The sequence below is a fragment of the Carlito syrichta genome, unplaced genomic scaffold (genome assembly GCF_000164805.1).
Source record: "Carlito syrichta isolate Samal-C Ts95f unplaced genomic scaffold, Tarsius_syrichta-2.0.1 Scaffold303678, whole genome shotgun sequence".
NCBI lineage: Eukaryota > Metazoa > Chordata > Mammalia > Primates > Tarsiidae > Carlito > Carlito syrichta.
In genome coordinates this window covers 247,918-266,255 of record NW_007247774.1, presented here as the reverse complement: position 1 = coordinate 266,255, position 18,338 = coordinate 247,918, and the positions used below count along the sequence as shown (strand labels likewise).

General features: G+C 47.2%; 1 protein-coding gene across 1 annotated transcript in view; it reads right to left on the bottom strand.

The window, feature by feature from the left end:
* The window catches only part of SNRNP200 (small nuclear ribonucleoprotein U5 subunit 200), a 35,667-nt gene that overhangs the window by 1,322 nt on the left and 16,007 nt on the right, over positions 1-18,338 (bottom strand). Inside the window, exons 15-43 of the mRNA XM_008059030.1 lie at positions 16,928-17,121; positions 16,591-16,714; positions 14,806-14,955; positions 14,474-14,584; positions 13,756-13,887; positions 13,402-13,590; positions 12,861-13,058; positions 12,349-12,501; positions 12,155-12,235; positions 11,195-11,278; positions 10,453-10,559; positions 9,985-10,103; positions 9,534-9,688; positions 9,254-9,443; positions 8,881-9,054; positions 7,433-7,593; positions 6,935-7,162; positions 6,400-6,591; positions 6,129-6,307; positions 5,782-5,933; positions 4,795-4,903; positions 3,502-3,610; positions 2,867-3,056; positions 2,601-2,765; positions 2,272-2,393; positions 1,863-2,006; positions 1,595-1,771; positions 1,132-1,292; positions 954-1,035 (exon numbers count right to left, since the gene is read on the bottom strand). Of these exons, the coding sequence (XP_008057221.1) occupies positions 954-1,035; positions 1,132-1,292; positions 1,595-1,771; positions 1,863-2,006; positions 2,272-2,393; positions 2,601-2,765; positions 2,867-3,056; positions 3,502-3,610; positions 4,795-4,903; positions 5,782-5,933; positions 6,129-6,307; positions 6,400-6,591; positions 6,935-7,162; positions 7,433-7,593; positions 8,881-9,054; positions 9,254-9,443; positions 9,534-9,688; positions 9,985-10,103; positions 10,453-10,559; positions 11,195-11,278; positions 12,155-12,235; positions 12,349-12,501; positions 12,861-13,058; positions 13,402-13,590; positions 13,756-13,887; positions 14,474-14,584; positions 14,806-14,955; positions 16,591-16,714; positions 16,928-17,121 (4,332 nt within the window). The remainder of the gene's footprint in view (positions 1-953; positions 1,036-1,131; positions 1,293-1,594; positions 1,772-1,862; positions 2,007-2,271; positions 2,394-2,600; positions 2,766-2,866; positions 3,057-3,501; positions 3,611-4,794; positions 4,904-5,781; positions 5,934-6,128; positions 6,308-6,399; positions 6,592-6,934; positions 7,163-7,432; positions 7,594-8,880; positions 9,055-9,253; positions 9,444-9,533; positions 9,689-9,984; positions 10,104-10,452; positions 10,560-11,194; positions 11,279-12,154; positions 12,236-12,348; positions 12,502-12,860; positions 13,059-13,401; positions 13,591-13,755; positions 13,888-14,473; positions 14,585-14,805; positions 14,956-16,590; positions 16,715-16,927; positions 17,122-18,338) is intronic.

The following is an 18,338-nucleotide window of genomic DNA, read 5'->3' as shown; positions in this document are numbered from 1 at the left end:
CACTGCACTCCAGTCTGGGTGACAGAGTGAGACTCCAACTCAAAAAAAAAAAAAAAAGTAGAAATGAAATCTTGCCAGGTTGCCCAGGTTGATCTCAAACCCCTGGGCTTGAGAAATCTCTTGCCTCTGCCTCCCAAAGTGCTGGCATTACAGGCATGAGCCACTGTGCCCAGCAGAATTAACTTTTAGATGGGTAGATAATTCATTTGTTGATTTTGGCTCACTTCCTTGTGCCAAGATACCTTCTCCTACTTAGTGCTTGCCACTGAATCCAAGACTCTACTATTAGAGATCTAGTCTTTGGGGCCTGGCAGCTTTGCATTACTCAGATACTCTTTTAGTACAAGGCATATAAGCCAAATGAGAAAAATCTTCATATGGAGCCAAACCTGTAGCAGAGGATCCAAAGCAGGCCTTGCAGAAGCCCTCTGCTGGCCACTGCACTGTCATAAAGACCAAGTATCCCAGTTTAAAGGACTCTTTCCTCAGAGCCTGCTGAACTAGTTTACATAATTAAACATGACAATTTATCTGGTTTCTGCTGTCAGCCTTCGATTATTGTCCCACATAAATATAATCACAATTTCTTTTTTTATGGTAAAGAACAAAGCAATTAGAAGCAGAGTAAGCAGCAGTGAGAAAGGAGAGAAAAACACCAGATAGAAAGTCCAAGTGTCTTGGAGCCATTTAAAGACAAATGCATCTTAACAGTCGCAGAGATTGGTAATACTGCACAACTGTTTTAAACAATGATCAGTCATCTAAACTGTTGAAAATTAAGCAGGAAAAAAGCAAACAACCTTCCTCCCTGGCCCCACGATCTCAGTCTTGAATTAGGATTTGTCATCTATCTAAACTTCCCTGCCTTGATGACAATGTACCCTTGTACACAGGATTCAGCCAGTGACAGGGTGAGTTGACACCTGGTAATACTGCCAGCTACCAGAACACACCTGTGGGAACAGAGGCGCAATAACAGGGCCCGTGACTTCCTCCTCTCGCTCCAGCTGCACCAGCACCACCACTGGCCCGCCACTGCAGGGAAGAAAGCAGGGCAGCATGTCAGCAACATGGCAGGGGGTGCCTGGCACACCATTATTCTGTGCCTAGCAGGGAGCATTTCTGGCTTACCTGCGAATGCTGTCCTTATCCACTACTTCATAGGACAGTTCAATATTAGGATAGCGGTTACAGAAGCGGGCCACATCTGCGATCTGGATGTCAGTCAGCTGAAGCAACGCGTTCCGTTCTTCATCCTCCATCTCCATAATGTCGAAAACACTTTCTACTCCCTGCAGTGGGTATTCAGAAGTCAGGGAAGGAAACAGAACACATGCCAGCAGCAAATGACACTGGCTACACAGAACTGCTGATTTTACTTTCTATACTATTGAGTCACCTAAAGAAGACACAGTTCCAGAAATAATAAGGCTCACAGTTGGCAGTCGCTCTAGCATTTCAACAGGGAACACCTCAGAGGAACCAGAATGAAACACTTCCCCTCCGGAGACTCACCTCCCACATTCTGCCCCTGGCCTATGACACTTGGCTCCTCAGGTTCATTCACCCAACACTCCAGGCCGACCCAGCTCACCTTGTCTGTACAACGCTTGATATGCTCTGAAGTGAAGTGTGGCAGTTGCTTCAGGTATGAGTCCTTGGACCACATGGCTTGGGTGACCATCTGGGCGAGTTCCATGGCTGCGAGAGCAGGGCTGAGCCACCCATTGCTGGAGAGGACGTCCACACAGGCCTGGATGAGCCGGATTGCCTGAACAGGAAAGGAAATGCCAGAGCAGGCAGTGTTAGAGCTGAGACTTCTAGGCTACCACTGGCCCCCCTAACCCACACCCACACTCTACCTTACTAAGGATTTCCTCTGTATCTGACTGCAGCTCAGCACTCAGCTGCATGCGGGACAAGTGAGCCTGCAGAAGCAGGTTGGTCTTGACGTGCGGATCATTGAACTTAGGGTTATTCAGCTTGTGAGGGACCTTCTGAGCCAACTAGAAAGTGGAAGAAAAATACCTGGTGATGAACAGATGACCAGCTCCGGACAAAAGCACCACATGGCCCAGATTCACAACCTTTCAGTACTCAGAGGGGTATGGGCAGATGGAGATATGTATGAAGGAGGTATGGAGGAGGGAAGATGAGTGCTGGGTGTGGGAGGATGTGTACAGGGGTGTTGGTGGCAGGGACACCAAGTGCTTTGGGCACACAGGCCAAGTGTCAACTCCAAAGATGTTCTCCTGAAACTGATGTCCTCACCTGCCGCAGGAGGTTGTCTTCATGGTGCCGGATGGGAATGTTCTCATACTCTGCAGCATTAGAGATGATCTCAATAAGCCCTCGCACCTTGGTCTTGGCATTCAGGGACATGCTGAAGAGCTCTGAGGGAAAATGAAATTTGAGAGGAGCCAAAAGCAGGTGGAAAAGGAGCAAAACTGCCTGGGCACTGCTCTCTTCTGCAATGCCATCCCCCTGACAAACACATGAGTCACCTGCAGCCCTGACACCCTCCCATCAGTGGGCTCCAGACTCCTGCGCAAGAGAAGGCTCTCCGCAGACACAGACACAAGCTGCTATCAGCCCCTCACCAATGGTGGTATAGTTGATATAATAGTAGGCAGCAATCATGCCCAGGTTCAGAGGCGCCACATCCATCTCGTCCTCAATGCTGATGCACTTGGACTGCTCCAGGTCACTCAGGGTCTGCTCCACCAGCTCTGACAAGTGGTCAGACAAGTGTCGATGGGAGATGCCTGTGGGGGTGAGAGTTCACTGGGAGTCTCAGGGAATTGCCCATCCCAGCGAGAGCTGTGAAAACCACCAAAGGAAAAAGTATGCTCCCAAGTCCACTAACCCTGCAGGTTGTAATAATTGGGGTTCTGTGTCATGCGGCGGTACAGAAAGGTCCAAGTGAGGTAGTCCACAGCATCCTGCTTGTTTTCAATGGTCTTGGTAACAATCTCAGCATTGAAATGGTCATGCATACAGTGGTCCAGGTGAGACTCTACTGGCAATGGCTCATATAAGAATTTTTTGAAGAAATCCTGTGAGTTGGGGGAGGGGGAGATAGTAACGAAGAGTTAACAGCAACATGGTCATAAAGGGCCAAGGGCAAATCAACAGGGAATGGCCCCTGTATGAGACATAATACCAAAATGGAAAAAAACGACCCATTCAGGAAGTGGCATCACTGGTTATGTATACAGTGGGAGGAGGGATACACCGAGTCATGAGGCAGGGCTGTAAGCAGTGCATGAGGAAAGAGGAACCAAAGAGGATAGAGACTGCAAAACATGGAATCAACAGAAGCAATAAAAGCAAAAGGCAGTAAAATTCCATTTGGCTGACAGGTTTATTACAAAAGCAATGTAAAAATAAAAGGCAGAAGTTGATAGACTACAAAAGTTACTAAAAACTTCTATTAAAAGAAAGATTATGGAATCTGGCCTGAGGCTGTGGATTTCAAGAAACCATGAACCCAGGACTAACCTTTTTGGAGCCCTGGCACATGATAACACAGCGGCCCTCATCATCCTGCAAGGGGCGGTTGGCGTGGCCTACCATCTGGAGCACATCATAGATGGGGTAGTCCACATAGCTAGTGACAGAAGAGGGAAAGAAATGAAAGGCGCATCAACATGGAGACCACACTCAGGAGGCCTGACTCCCTTAAATGTCAAAGTAAGGGTAAAATGCAAATACAGACAGAGATGGTCGAATTACAGCAAAACCTGTTTATGAACTTTAGTGCTTAGGAACTAGTTTCATTTGCTTACCTATACCTCATTTTAGTTTTCAAGTGTAAGGGTTATGAATTTGTTGCTCACGATTTACCAAAGCTTCAAACTGATCTAATACCAAAGCAAAGTAACTCCTTATTAAAGGATCAAATGTGTAAGTCAAGCTTTTCCAACTTAATAGCTGTGTATTTCAAGAGTTATCAATGGCCTGACTTTAACCAAAACCTAGAAGCACGTTCAGACATTAAAAATAAACCTACATAGCCGGGCTTGGTGGCTCAGCCTGTAATCCCAGTGTTTTGGGAGGCTGAGGTGAGTGGATTGCCTGAGCCCACGGGTTTGAGACCCGCCTGGGCAGGTGAGACCTCATCTCTACAATAAATAAAAAAAAAATTAGCCAGGCATGGTAGTGCGTGCCTGTAGTTCCGCTACTGGAAGGCTGAGGTGGAAGGATCGGCGGAGCCCAGCAGGTCGAGGCTGCGGTGGCTGGGAGTGGCCACTGCACTCCAGTCTGGGGGACTGAGTGAGACTCCAACTCAAAAAATAAATAACTAAATAAAAAATAAAAATGAACCTACAGCCCAGCATGGTGGCTCACACTTGTAATCCCAGCACTTTGGGAGGTACAGGCGAGAAGACTGCCTGAGCCCAGGCGTTCGAAACTAGCCTGGGCAACTTGGTGAGACCTCATCTCTACAATCAATCAAAAAATTAACCAGGCGTGGTGGCACGCGCCTGTAGTTCCAGTTACTTGGAAGGCTGAGGTGGAAGGATTACCTGAGCCCAGCAGGTTGAGGGTGAGATGGCCGTGAGCGTGCCACTGCACTCCAGCCTGGGCAACAGAGTAAGACTCCAACTCAAAAAAAAAAAAAAGAATGAACCCACAAATAAAATTCATTTCAAAGAATCTGCATTTTAGGGAAAAAAATTATGTTATTTCCTTAACAACTTTTCTTTAAAATAGCTTAATTTCTGTACTTGCAGACTTCTATTCATTTTGGGAGGGAGGTGTGCATTAACACAAAGCACCAACTATACTCACGCGTGGATCTTGCCATTGTAGTACTGAGTGTCCATGATGATCACCAGGTGGGCAGCCACGTTCATGCCCCAGCAGAGACTCCGAGAAGCCACCACCACCTGGATAGCCCCTGAGCAGCAGAGGGAAAAGGAAGACTGAGGGCAGAGTTCCCTGTGTGAAGAGTGCTCACTGTCTTGTGGGCAGGCGGTGGCTTCCTTGTGCTACATTTCAGAACTCAGAGCAAGCTGGCTGGGAACAGAGTCTAACACGACTGAGAGAGCTAACAGTGCTGTGAGAAGTAGCTCCATGCCATTGGTGCCCTGCTCTGGGGACTACAGCAAACAAGGTAATCCTGGAATAGAACCCAAAACCCAGGAAAAGCAAGGCTTATACTACTGCTGACCAACCGGATGTCTGACTAGAAAGTGCTAATATTCACTCAATCATAGGCTGGTACAGCACACACAGGCAAAATTGAGATCACTCTTGAGCATGCCCCAAACCAAGTAGATTCAACGGTCAAAGAGTGACAGTAACTGATTCCAGCAAGAGGGTCTCCACTGAGGCTCCAAGAAGCATTGTCAATATGGTAAAACTGTGTGGGATGCCACAGGAAAATGGTCAGCAAGAAACCGCCCAAGGGAGACCATAGAGCTCTACCATATACTGCAACCCTAAAATCTAACAATCCTGGGAAATCTGGCATCTATGGAGAACCAGGCCTACTGGCCAAAGGTCCTGGATTCTAGAAAGCCAATTTCTGAAATAAAACAAACTTATGTGCCTGCCTGTTTTCTCATCTGGCAAGGAGGGACAGTATTTGTCCCACCCACATCATAAGGCTCTTGGGAGGATCAAGTGAGATAACAGACAAAATAATCCTAACAGTATTTTGAAAACAGCCAACATGCTGTAGAAAAATATGACCACCCACACCCTGAAGTCTAACACCCCCACTTGGCAACAGCCTTTGCTATAATCTCACTCTGTGCCACGAGGGTTTCTTACCAGAACTGAAGAGCTGCTCCACCAGGCGTCGCTCCATGGGGCTGAGCCCTTCATGTAGGTAGCCCACCCCATTTAACAGCGTTTCCTTGAGCGTGCTGTCACTCAGCTTCTCTAGGTATGGAATCAGATCCTTCTCGGTGCAGTGTAAGAACCTGTATGGCATGAGCACCAGCTCAGCTCACAGTGATTCCATCTGTAGCAAATACCCTGCCAGCTGTGTAGGCCCAGCCCTTGCCCAGATGGGACTAACTACCACCCTCATAATCGGGACACCCTCCAGGGTGAGCCAACCTCTCATAACAGAACTCTTCTCACCATCCACCTCCAAAAGCCAGATCCCACCCCACCTTTGCCGCTGGATGTCTGCTGCACATGTGGTGAGGATGTCAATAGCAGTGAGGCGCGTCTGCTTCCGAGACGGGACAAAGACAATGACAGGCTTCTTGGGTGAGTGCTTGGTGATAGCATGGTACACAGGCTTGGCCATGGAGAGCAGGCGAGTTTGTGTATGGCTAATGTTGAAGCCCTGGAGACCAAGAGAAAAGACTCAGGGTTACAAGATCTGAGTCACTCGGGAGACACCTGAAGTCACAGAAGGATGGGGAGAGTAGGTCCTACCTGGATGTGTAGCTCCAAGGGGACAGGGCGCACATTAGGGTGGAAGTTGAAAGTGGAGGTGGCACTGCAGCCTAGCCAATGGGCCACATCCTTAGCATTGGAGAGTGAGGAGCTAAGAGCCACAATGCGAATGGGCCGCTCGATCTGGGAGGAGATGTAACGCATCCGGGAACAGATCACTTCTAGGACAGGCTAGGAAAGAGGGAGCAGGAAATCACTGCAGGCCCAGGCTCCTCACCATCTGCCCAGAGGTCCCCTTTGTGAATAGTTCAGTAGCCTTGAAATGATCTAATTCTTCTTTATAGTTAGGGGCCCTCCTGTCTTTGTACTTCCCCCATAAATGCCAACCTCCACTAAGCAATGCTATTTTCAAAATTATTACAAAAAATTTCAAGCAGTCCTTTTGGAAGGCAGCACGCAGAATCTCTGGGAAGAAGCCCCAAGTCTCCAGCCTCGGACCCAAACTATAAGGCCCAATGTCAAGGTCACTCGGCTAACCCTAGCCCCTCGTCTGTGCTGCAAGGTCAAGTCGTACCCCATTCTCGCCCCCAATGAGGTGGACCTCATCCACTACGAAGAGGTTGATGTTCTGGACATTCTTGCGCTGCTTCCACCGCCGGGAAAGTATGTCCCACTTCTCAGGGGTGCTGATGATGATGTTGCCTTTGCCCAGCAGCTTCAGGTCTGTACTGGTCTCTCCTGTCAGGAGCACCACCTTCTTGTTAAGCCTGTCCTGGAACTTCTCATACCAGTCCATGTACACCTGGCAGGCATTGGGAGGGAGGGCAGAACATCAGGCCACGCCAGGTACCCTTCACTTGTTATGAGGAAAAACTGATACGCCAGAGACCTGCTGTTCTGCAGATTTCAAACTACTTTCTAATCCCACATCAGCCGTTGAGTGACAGGGAAGCTTTTGTTTAGTACACAAACAGGAAATGAACCTGCAAATTTCAGGGCTTAGAAACTCTATCTGGAAGCCTAGGTGAAATGGCTTCTGGGGAAATTCATATGACATAGCACCACGTCACACCTGCTCTGCCAGGGCCTCCATGGGTGTGATGTAGACACAGCGACCTTCTGAGTTCTGCAGCAGCATCCGCAGGATGGCAAACTCTGCACAGATGGTCTTCCCGCTGCCCGTGGGGGCCCCCACAAACACATTGTCATCACTGTTGTACACGGTGTTAAACACTAGAAACCAACAGAGAAGCGGTCTGAGTACTAACAGGGGAGAGGAGATAGACAGGACATGGACCACCTGTCACAACAGAGGACAATGTGGGAAACAAGGTCAGTCAGCTGTGGAATACACAGAGGGGCGATGACATCTCCAGCCTGCTGTATCTCTCTCTTACTTTCTCCCTCCCACTCAACAGGTAAAGGGGAACAGGCCAAGATTAAGAGTGCGGGTCCCCTGGAGATGCAAAGAGTGACAAAAGCAAAAGGGATCAAGTATCCTTATTTGCGTCTCAGCAAGCAGCACACAGAATAAAAGGAAACTGGATCCCTTTCTCTGCCCCTTCAACACTCTCATGTTATTTTGTGCAAATAGTCTAATATAGAAAAGACTGGCATCAAGACTGGATTAAAATCCAAGTTCTACTATGCATTAGCTGGTTCAACCAGGATATCTCTCCATGCCTCACTTTCCTCATCTATAAAATGGCACACTAAGCCAGACACAGTGGCTCACGCCTATAATCCCAACACTATGGGAGACGGAGGCAAGAGGATTATCCGACCCCACAGGTTTGAATCCAGCCTGGGCAACACAGTAAGACCTCATCTCTACAATAAATAAAAAAAATAGCTGGGTGTTGTGGCACATGCCTGTAGTTCTAGCTAGTTAGAAGGCTGGAAGCGGAAGGATTGCTTGAGCCCAGCAGGTCGAGACTGTGGTAGCCATGAGCATGCCACTACACTGCACTGGAGCGACAAAGACTCCAACTCAAAAACAAAAAATAAAAGATAAATAAATAAATAAAATAAAATGGCATACTAATAGCAGTATCTCAAATAGTAAACCCCTCACAGGATTGGTGGGAGGAACAAAAGAGAAAACACTGGTGATGTACTCAGCCCAGGGCTTAGAACACAGTGTGTGCTCTGTTAACACAGCCATTATTTATAGTGATCAGGGAGGAGGTGGCATCAAGGCCATAAACTCTAGTTCAACACTTGCGCATCAGGGGCAGGCACCTTGCCTCCTGAGCCTGAGAAATGACAACATGCCACAGTAAAGCCTTGCTCTACCGACCCTTCTCAGGGAGACATGCAGAACAACAAAGCAAATTCAACTGTAACTAAGGACTTTCAAGAAAAAAAATGTCCTGGTGGGCTAACAGTCACAACAATGAGCTCCTAGGTCTGGCAAGCTCCTGAGCGCCCCACTTCCCTGCCTGTGCAGAACACATCTGTCTCCAGGTGACCTTGAAAGGCCTCCAAAGGAACCAACTACCCAGGAATGGGAACACCTACCTTGGGTCTGAATGGGATTGAAGAAAGGAAATTTATCTTGGTAAAGACTCTCAAAGGCACTGTTTCTCAGAGCAGACACGGGCAAGGGCTGCAGGTCCAAAAGTTCAGTTGGAGGTGGGTACTTTTCTGGCAGGATCAGGTGCCGGAAGGACACAGGCAGCTGGGTCTCACAAGCTGCCAGAGAAGAAATGGGAAGTGTACCAAGCATTGTTATCTTTACCTGACGGCCCTTCACAGCCCTCCATGAACAGTGGAAGCCATAGGCAGCACATGGACCACCTTCCTCAACAAAAGCAAGCCCAGGACAGACAAGACATTCTTCATCACCCTTGGAGTGCCTGTTCCTAGGGGACCCTGGAGAGGAGACACTCACAAAGCCAGCGGTCAGACACCACGCGGATGAAGTACTGAGGGGGCAGTGGTTCAAAGACAGGTACGAAGAATGTGATGAGGTGCTCATCCTGGGCATACTTGGCCTTGAGGAGAAAATACTCATGATGCAAAATCACCTCGCTGTCCACATCCTCCACTAGAATCCAGAAAGCCTCTGATGAACCGTGGACCTGCCAACATAAGCACAGATAAAAGGAACATGGGCCAGTGTGGGGACTAAGCACCTCCAGTCTAGCTCCCTCTGCACACCAAAGCCTTACCTTTTCATCCCATTGGAAATCTGGCGTGATGGTCAGCTCCACTTTCAGGGTGGAGCGTGTGATGGGCTGCAAGTGTACTGACAGCTCCAGCTTGGGAAACAGGTGGACGTATTTGTGAATGGTCTTCCCCATCTTTGGCATGCGGATAAGCTCCCCTATGAGGACACGAGAGGACTGAGGTTGTAGCCCAGCCAGACTACTGCATCTGCAAACCAGGCCTGAGGGCTGCTGTGAAAAAGGGACAAGTTGCACTCTGATGGGCAGGTTCTTCCCTTTATTGTCAGTGGAGGCCAGAGGATTCAAAGTCCCAAGACCAAGAATTAGCCTGTATTCCAGGGAATGTGAGAAATGAGCAAAGGTTATTAGTGCACAGGGTCTAGGAACTGCAGAGTGTGCCGGCTTGGAAAGACGCCTGGGCAGTTGAGGATGAGAATAAGGGCTTCTCACACACCTATCTCATTATGATTCAGGTCGTACAGACGCTCAAAGGGGAAGTTTTTCTTCTCAATCTTTTTCACTACCTCCTCAGGAAGTTTCCGGAACTGGCGCAGAGGACACATGGACTGCCACCTATCCAGGAAAGAGACAAAGTGTTGTCCCTTCTGCGGGGCTGTAATAAACTGCCCCCATCACGGCTTCCAATTGTTTAGTGATCACACAAGACAGTCATTAAAGACAGATGTCTGAAACTATGCCAGCAGTGAGGCCTCAGAGCCATCACTGGCCACCACCATTCCCCCACTCCCTATCCCCACTGCAGAGGGCCTTTCCTCTTCTTCACTTGCACCCAGGTTCAGGTCACACTCTGGGCATCAGTACTGTAGATCAGATGCACCCCAAGGCTTTCCCATCACACCCCCAGTCTGGGGACCCCTCACCAAACCCATGGTGACCAGCCTCCAGCTCACTGGGCCCTTACATGCGCTTGTCAATCATTTTGCAGAGGTTCAGGGTCTTGTCTGTAAGCTGTGCCCAACCTCGGTTCAGGACAATTTCAAAGATGGCACGCATCAACCGGCCAGCCGACTAGGGAAAGACACAATTCCAATGTTTAAGTTTCATGAAACCACTCCACACATGGTACATGACCTCGAGTTCTCATGCATTCACCCATGTCAACTCAAAAGCAAAGTCCCCTCTGTCTTTACTCCTTTCTATAAAATAGATACAGAACTTGCTTGCTGAATGTGGAACAGATAGAAAAGTGCAGCTCAAGGTCACTACACAACATTTAACCTAATGTTCACCATATAATTATAAAGCTTTTGACTCATTTAGCATTTAAGAGTCTAGGAAGAGTAAGAGTACCAGTGACCTATCCGAGAGATAAAGAGAAAAAGTAGCTAATAAAACACTGCCATTTCTGGATTTATGAGCCCTGAAGCCACAGTGAGAAGAAGCTCATCTGTTAGGAAGCAGACACTGTGTCCTGGGCTCTTACTGTCTGAGGGCCTGCGGAGCCTCCCACCATTCTCTCCGAAGGCCTTGCCTTTCTCACATGCCACAAGAGTGGCTGTACCACACATGTGCCCACCAGGTCAGAACTAAGCATTCCTCCTATCTCACCAGTGTCAGGCCTCCTTTTCTCCAGAATGCACAAAACACACAAGGGGCTGGAACTGCTCAGGCTCTTCTCAGCCCTGATACAACTCTGCCCTCACCTGTGTAACATATACCATGTCAGCCATCAGTGCAAAGCCCTCTAATTTCAGCTGCGAGATGAAGGCTTGGAGAAGCACGTTGATCTAGAAAGAAACAAGGTCAGTCAGCAGGAGGCCAATCACTGAACAGTCTAAGAAAGTGAATTACATTTCTGCATCCATGCCAGGTAGACCTATAACTCTTGATTTACAGATACTAAATAACTATTATTCTAGCCAGGCTCGGTGGTTCAGCCTGTAATCCCGCGCCTTTGGGAGGCTGAGGTGAGTGGATTGCCTGAGCCCGCGGGTTCGAGACCCACCTGGGCAGCAAGATCTCATCTCTACAATAAATCAAAAAATCAGCCGGGCATAGTAGCACATGCCTGTAGTTCCGGCTACTTGGAAGGCTGAGGCGGAAGGATCGCCGGAGCCCAGCAGGTCGAGGCTGCAGTGGCCGGGAGCAGCCACTGCACTCCAGTCTGGGCGACAGAGTGAGACTCCAACTCAAAAATAAATAAATAAATAACTATTATTCCATATAAAAAGCAGAAGGAGGCTAGACAGTGGCTCACACCTACAACCTCAACACTATGGGAGGCCAAGGTGAGAGGACTGCCTGAGGCCATGGGTTCGAGATCAGCCTGAGTAACTTGGCAAGACCTCATCTGTACAAAAAATTTTTAAAAAGTATCTGGGCATGGTGACGCGTGTCTGTAGTTACTTGGAAGGCTGAGGCGGAAGGACCACTTGAGCCCAGCAGGTCAAGGCTACAGAAGCTATGAGCCTGCCATTGCACTCCAGCCTGGGCAGAGTGAGACTCCAAATAAAAAAAAAAAAAAGCATAAGGATGTGAGAAGAGAGCAATAACTGAAAGAACTGACCAGGGTACCACATATGAACCCAAATTCAAGGTTCCTCTTTTAGAAGATTATTAAAACTACCTGATTCTTATCACAAGCAAAGAGGAGACAGGCTCACCTTGGCACTGGGCTCTTCAATGCTCTCCTTTACAGGGATCGGTACCCTCTCCAGCAGCTTCTGCAGCTCCAGCTTCTCCTCCTGCCACGAGGAGGAGACAGGTCAAGGAAAAGTCAAGTGTCCAAGGAGAGAAACCATCCAGCAACTTGGCGGTGGGTACCATCTCCCCATTCCGGCATGCTACATAGGCTCACCTCTCTTACAGTAATGTTCTTGAACTCAGAGGATAATGAGAAGACTCTGAACAATTCAATCTCACTCAGGGTAGGCTTCAGCAGCTGGTTGTAGGTCTGTACTGTGTCATTGGTGATGTAGTAGTGGCTGGCTATACGGCCCAGTTCTGTCACCTAGAGAGAAGGCAGACTCAGTCCAGGCTGACCATGAGCTCAAACCTCTAATTATGGACACCTAAGTTACTGTCCTATAAGTTACTGTCCTAATAATTGGACAACTGGATGAACTCATAATATACAAGTGTAGACAAAACAGCTCAGCTATCCACCTCAACTTGAGATATGGAGAAACAGACACCATTTTAGTTCCTAAGTTCAAAGGGCACAGTTCAATCCCACTTATCTGTCTACTATCTTATGTAACAGGCAATCAGATAGGCAGTAATCAAGTTAAAGGAATAATCTGAAATTATTTTCTCCTGGGCCTACAACTTTTGCTAAGACATTTGCCACAAAGCCCTCACCCCACTGACCTGGAAGTTGCCTGTCTTCTTGTCATACTTGACCAGATTGTTCTTGTCCAGCATCAAGGCAGCAGTGTGCACCAGGTCTAGTCGGCGCTGGTCCAGCAGGGGATCTCCCTTGAGGTCATCATGAGAGATGCCATAGAGGGTTGGGGATCGGAGCATTCGGATATACAGGTAGGCGTAACCTAGCCAGTTCACTGCATCCTACAAGAGACAGCTCGTGGTTCTTAAATAGGAAAACTGATGTCCAAATAAAAAGCTTCTATTAACTGCTTAGAAATTAATTCATAACTACAAGGATATATATCAAATCACATTCTGAATGTTTACAGTATTTCATTATTAAAAGCACCAAGCATCCTTTCTAAGATCTTGGTAACAAGGGGAACTGCCTGGCAAGCCTGAGAAGCTTTAGTGAAGAGGATATGGGTGCAGGAGTTGGAGGGCTCTGGATACCGCTGACCACAGAAAACTAGAGAACAACCCACTCTACGTACCCATCTCTTTAGAAGAGGAAAGAAGTTTCATGGGCAGAGCCCTCCCCTACCTTTGCATTCTGGACATTCCCTAGCACAATTTCCGCATTGAGCATGTCAGGAAGCTTTGATACCATCTGGCTCTCAATAGGAAGTTGCTGGTTGAGAAGAGACAGGTAGTACTGTAGCTCCCCATGAGATGTGATGAGTATGCCTTCACCCTTCGTGTCATACTGGGGTCTTCCAGCACGTCCAAGCATCTAGGTCAGAGATAGCAAACCAAGAACGCTAAAGCAGAGAGCTTCTGGTTTTGATCCAGAGTCTACATTATGGAAGTTGGCCTTTGATCTGCCATCTTTCCAACATCCTTGCTTTGAAGCACAGGATACTTATTCCCACTGAGAATAAACTCAAAGGCTGTGTACCTGCAGGATGTCCAGTGCTCCTAGTTCAGTCCAGCGCCCCTTCTCTGGGCTGTATACCTGAGTGCCTTTGATGATGACTGTATGTGCAGGGAGATTCACACCCCAAGCTAGAGTTGCTGTGGAAACTAAAACCTAGAGAGGCAAGGCAAGGGAATGAGGAAAACAGAGGTCACCACTGAGGACTAATATCCCTGATTTCTCTAGGCAACTCGTCTCAGAACATCTAACAGGACTATGAGAGGAACAGAACTGGGGGTGGGAGGTGTGTCCCAGTACTTGTCAATGTAAGGGAAAGGATTCTTTGGGTTCCTCATCTATGCAAGCATTAACATTTCAAGGTTCAAGAGATGCCTAAGAGTCAGAAGTATAGACATATATTAATCAACTAAAGGTTAACAGAAAACTTAAAATATGGGCTCTCCTGAAAGAGGCAACAAGGTCCTGACCTTATGAGACAATATGTGGAGTTAACTGGAATCATCAAAGTGCTTGCTTTGTTATGCTCCTCTGGCATTTCCCTAAACGCACTCATACACCCTCATGCAGGATGTGAAGAGTTGGAGAAGTGGCATGTGTGTTAACTCCTATATCTACCACAATTCTCTAATCGGGTCTACCTGGGCCAGAGTACCAGGACAAACACAGGATACAACCTTTGACATTTCAGGTCTTCTGAAGTCTGTGTCACCTGCTCCCCCAAAAGCTTTGCCACCCTCACCTGAATATGTTTATCAGCAAATAGATCCTCCACAAGTGTTCGATCAACTCTGGTCATGCCTGCATGATGAATAGCAAAGCCATAAGGCAGAAGATCCTTCAGCTCTAGGTTCTGTGAAACAAAAAGCAGGGGATGAGGCAAGGCTTGTAGGGGTCTTCTAAGGACTAAGGAAATCTCTCCATCTGCCCCTTACTTATGTCACATAACCATATCCAATCCAATTAACCCATGTGAGACAACAGCACCATGATGCAGCCCAGAGCATTTGTCTGGGATGATGGATGGAGATGGTGACCAGGTAGGAATGAGAGCACCCAGCTGGCCCACTTCACCTTGCACTGCTCAGCTTCTGTCCGCAGGACTTCCGTGGAGGCTGAACCCTCTCTCAGAAACAGACCCAGAGTGTCCTTCTCTAGGCACATGTCCCGGATGGCCCTAGCCGTCTTTCCAGTCTCCTTCCGGGAATGGACAAACACCAGCACCTAAGAGAAGCCACAGTTGGCCACAGTCACAAGGCACAGCTCTGGCAGCCACTCTCATAGGCCCAACACACCCAAAGCAGGAGCAGAGGCTGCAACACCATCACCAGAAGCCAAGGTCGTGAACAGAGGAATGCATGCTGGCTCAGAAGAAGCTGGAAAATTAATTCCAGCACCCTGTTGTGGACAGCAAGTTTAAACATACTACAAGTACTATGAATGCAAATTCAGGAATCTCAATTAAGAATTTGTGCTTGGGCACTTAACAAGAGTCAAAACCACATGAAGATGTGTCTGACAAAATATCAGCTAAAATATCATATTACTTACAAAAGGACTTAGGAAATAAGTCTGAGGCTACTGTGACGTAGGAAATAGAGTCCTCTTAGAATTTAGCGCCAAGAAAAAAATCTGTCTCTTCATATAAATTCATATACTTCTTTTATCAGACAAAAAGAAATAACATAACCAGTCACTTTTCCTTACTTTTTGTAATAGCCAACACTGTTCATCTTAATGTCCAATCTAAAAATTCTATCCTACTAACTTCCTAGTAAGATGCCCTCTTCACTGGCATTTACTTTTCATCTCTATTTTTTCTGTCTCGTACTTTTAGTGTAAGCTACCTAAATCTTTTATGTAAGGATCTCTGAATACTATGAACAGACAGAATAATTATCTGGACCTGGGAATATCTTTTGGGAGAATTTTAAAATGACAAATCCAGCCAGGTGCAGTGGCTCATGCCTGTAATCCCAGCACTTTGGGAGGCAGAGGCAAGAGGACTGCCTGAGCCCAGGGGTCCGAGACCAGTCTGGGCAACTTGGCAAGTCCTCGTCTCTATAAGTCAAAAAATTAGCTGGGACTGGTGGTACATACCTGTGGTTCCAGCTACCCAGAAGGCTGAGGCAGAAGGATGACCTGAGTGCAGCAAGTCGAAGCTGTAGTTGCTGTGGGCATACCACTACACTCTAGCCTGGGTGGTAGAGTAAGACTCTGACTTAAAAAATAAATAAGTAGCTGGGCTTGGTGGCTCGGCCTCTAATCCTGCGCTTTGGGAGGCTGAGGTGAATGGATTGCCTGAGCCTGCGGGTTCGAGACCCACCTGGGCAACTTGGCGAGACCTCATCTCTACAATAAATAAAAAAATCAGCCGGGCATTGTAGCGCATGCCTGTAACTCCAGTTACTCGGAAGGCTGAGGCAGAAGGATCGCCGGAGCCCAGTGGGTCGAGGCTGCAGTGGCCGGGAGCAGCCACTGCACTCCAGTCTGGGCGACAGAGTGAGACTCCAACTCAATAAATAAACAAACAAATAAATAAGTAAATAAAAATGTAAAATAAAATGGCAGATTCAATTTTTTAATAGTCATAGGATTATCCAAGTTATCTATTTCATCTATGCTACATCTGGTAGTTGGAAGTGTTGAAAACTTCTAAGTTTTCAAACTTATGAGCACAGAACTGTTCACAGAGTTCTATAATTCTTTTAATGGTTACAGCTTTTGTAGTAATATCTTATTTCATGCCTGATATTGTTGATTTATGTTGTGTCTTCTCTTTGTCATCTTGCATAATTATTGGTGAGTCAAAAATTAAAAAGAATAGGGTTCAAAAAAAACAGCAAACCAAGAACAGACCTGATTTTTTCCAGCATGTTCCATGATTTTCTCATAGACGATTTCATTCATGATCTGAAAACGCTTAATAGCTTTTTTCTCTGTGATGCCCACATAAGTCTGTTCCAGAGGCACTGGGCGGAAGCTAGAAGTACAAGTTAGACAAATGAGGCTTTTGAAAGAGAATACTAAGGAAACAAACAGTTCTTTTCACTGCCCCAGGAGCAATATTCCTCTTTTTTGATTCATACCACATCAAAACCGCCCTTCTAAAACCCAGCTCAATAGCACTCCCTGAAAAGGGGTAAAGAGAATAGTAGGTCACCATGGCTAAATTTCACCCAGTCTTTTCTTATACCTGTTGTCAAAATAGAAGAGGCCCTTAGCAGGGTCAACACGCAGAAAGGTGGCTACATCTTCATAGTTGGGGAGGGTGGCACTGAGCCCAATGAGTCGGACATCTTCTTGGGTCATCTCAATATTTCGGATGGCCCTGGCTACCAAAGCTTCTAAGACCGGACCTCTGTCATCATGGAGAAGATGGATTTCATCCTAAGGAGTGGAAGGGCAGCAATTACCTCTAGGACTAGAGGAATATAGCCCCCTTTCCTGAGACAAGTCCAATTTTGTAGTCATACCGCCTAAAATACCCAGCAAAGACAAGAAAGAAATCCCAAGCCAGAGACACCGAAAGGATGAACACAGTTTTACATGAGAAACCCTAGAAAACAACATATTCTGACCATGAGCTGCTTTGCTACAGTTCCGTGAAATACCCTGTAATAATAAATTCTACTTCATGTAAATGAGTTTATAACTTTGCTCAAAAGTAAAGTTTTTAATGAAAAATATTATAAACATGGTCTGATCAGAAACTTCACCTCTGGGCAGTTATAGTTACTAAGAACAAAAGTCATCATGCATCAAATGATGAGTTCATACAGTCTAAAGCAGTGCTTCTTAAATTTCAGTAAGTACACCAAGACCAGGGGATCTAATTAAAAGGTGTGGGCTGAGATCAGGGATTCCGCACTTCTTTTTTTTTTTTTTTTTGAGTTGGAGTCTCACTCTGTTGCCCAGACTGGAGTGCAATGACCGCTCCCAGCCACCGCAGCCTTGACCTGCTGGGCGCCGGTAATCCTTCCGCCTCAGCCTTCCAAGTAGCCGGAATTATAGGCATGCGCTACCACGCCTGGCTGACTTTTTGATTTATTGTAGAGATGAGGTCTCGCTGCCCAGGCGGGTCTTGAACCCGTGGGCTCAGGCACTCTATTCACCTCAGCCTCCCAAAGGCGCAGGATTACAGGCTGAGCCACCGAGCCCTGCTAGAATTCTACACTTCTAACAAGCACCTATTCTAAGCTGCTGCTGCCCCGCCAAGGACCTGGCTTTGAGTAGCAAGACTCTAAAGCAGAGGCTGGCAAACTTATTTTTAAAGGGACAGATAAAAAATATTTTAGGCTTTGGACTATGCAGCCCATTGCAAATACTCAACTCTGCCACGTAAAAGAAGCTGTAAGCAATATGTAAAGAAATGGGTAGCCGGGCTCAGTGGCTCAGCCTATAATCCCGCGCCTTTGGGAGGCTGAGGTGAGTAGACTGCCTGAACCCACAAGTTCGAGACCCGCCTGGGCAGCAAGACCTCATCTCTACAATAAATCAAAAAATCAGCTGGGCGTGGTAGCACATGCTTGCAATTCCAGCTACTTGGAAGGCTGAGGCGGAAGGATCGCCAGAACCCAGCAGGTCGAGGCTGCAGTGGCCAGGAG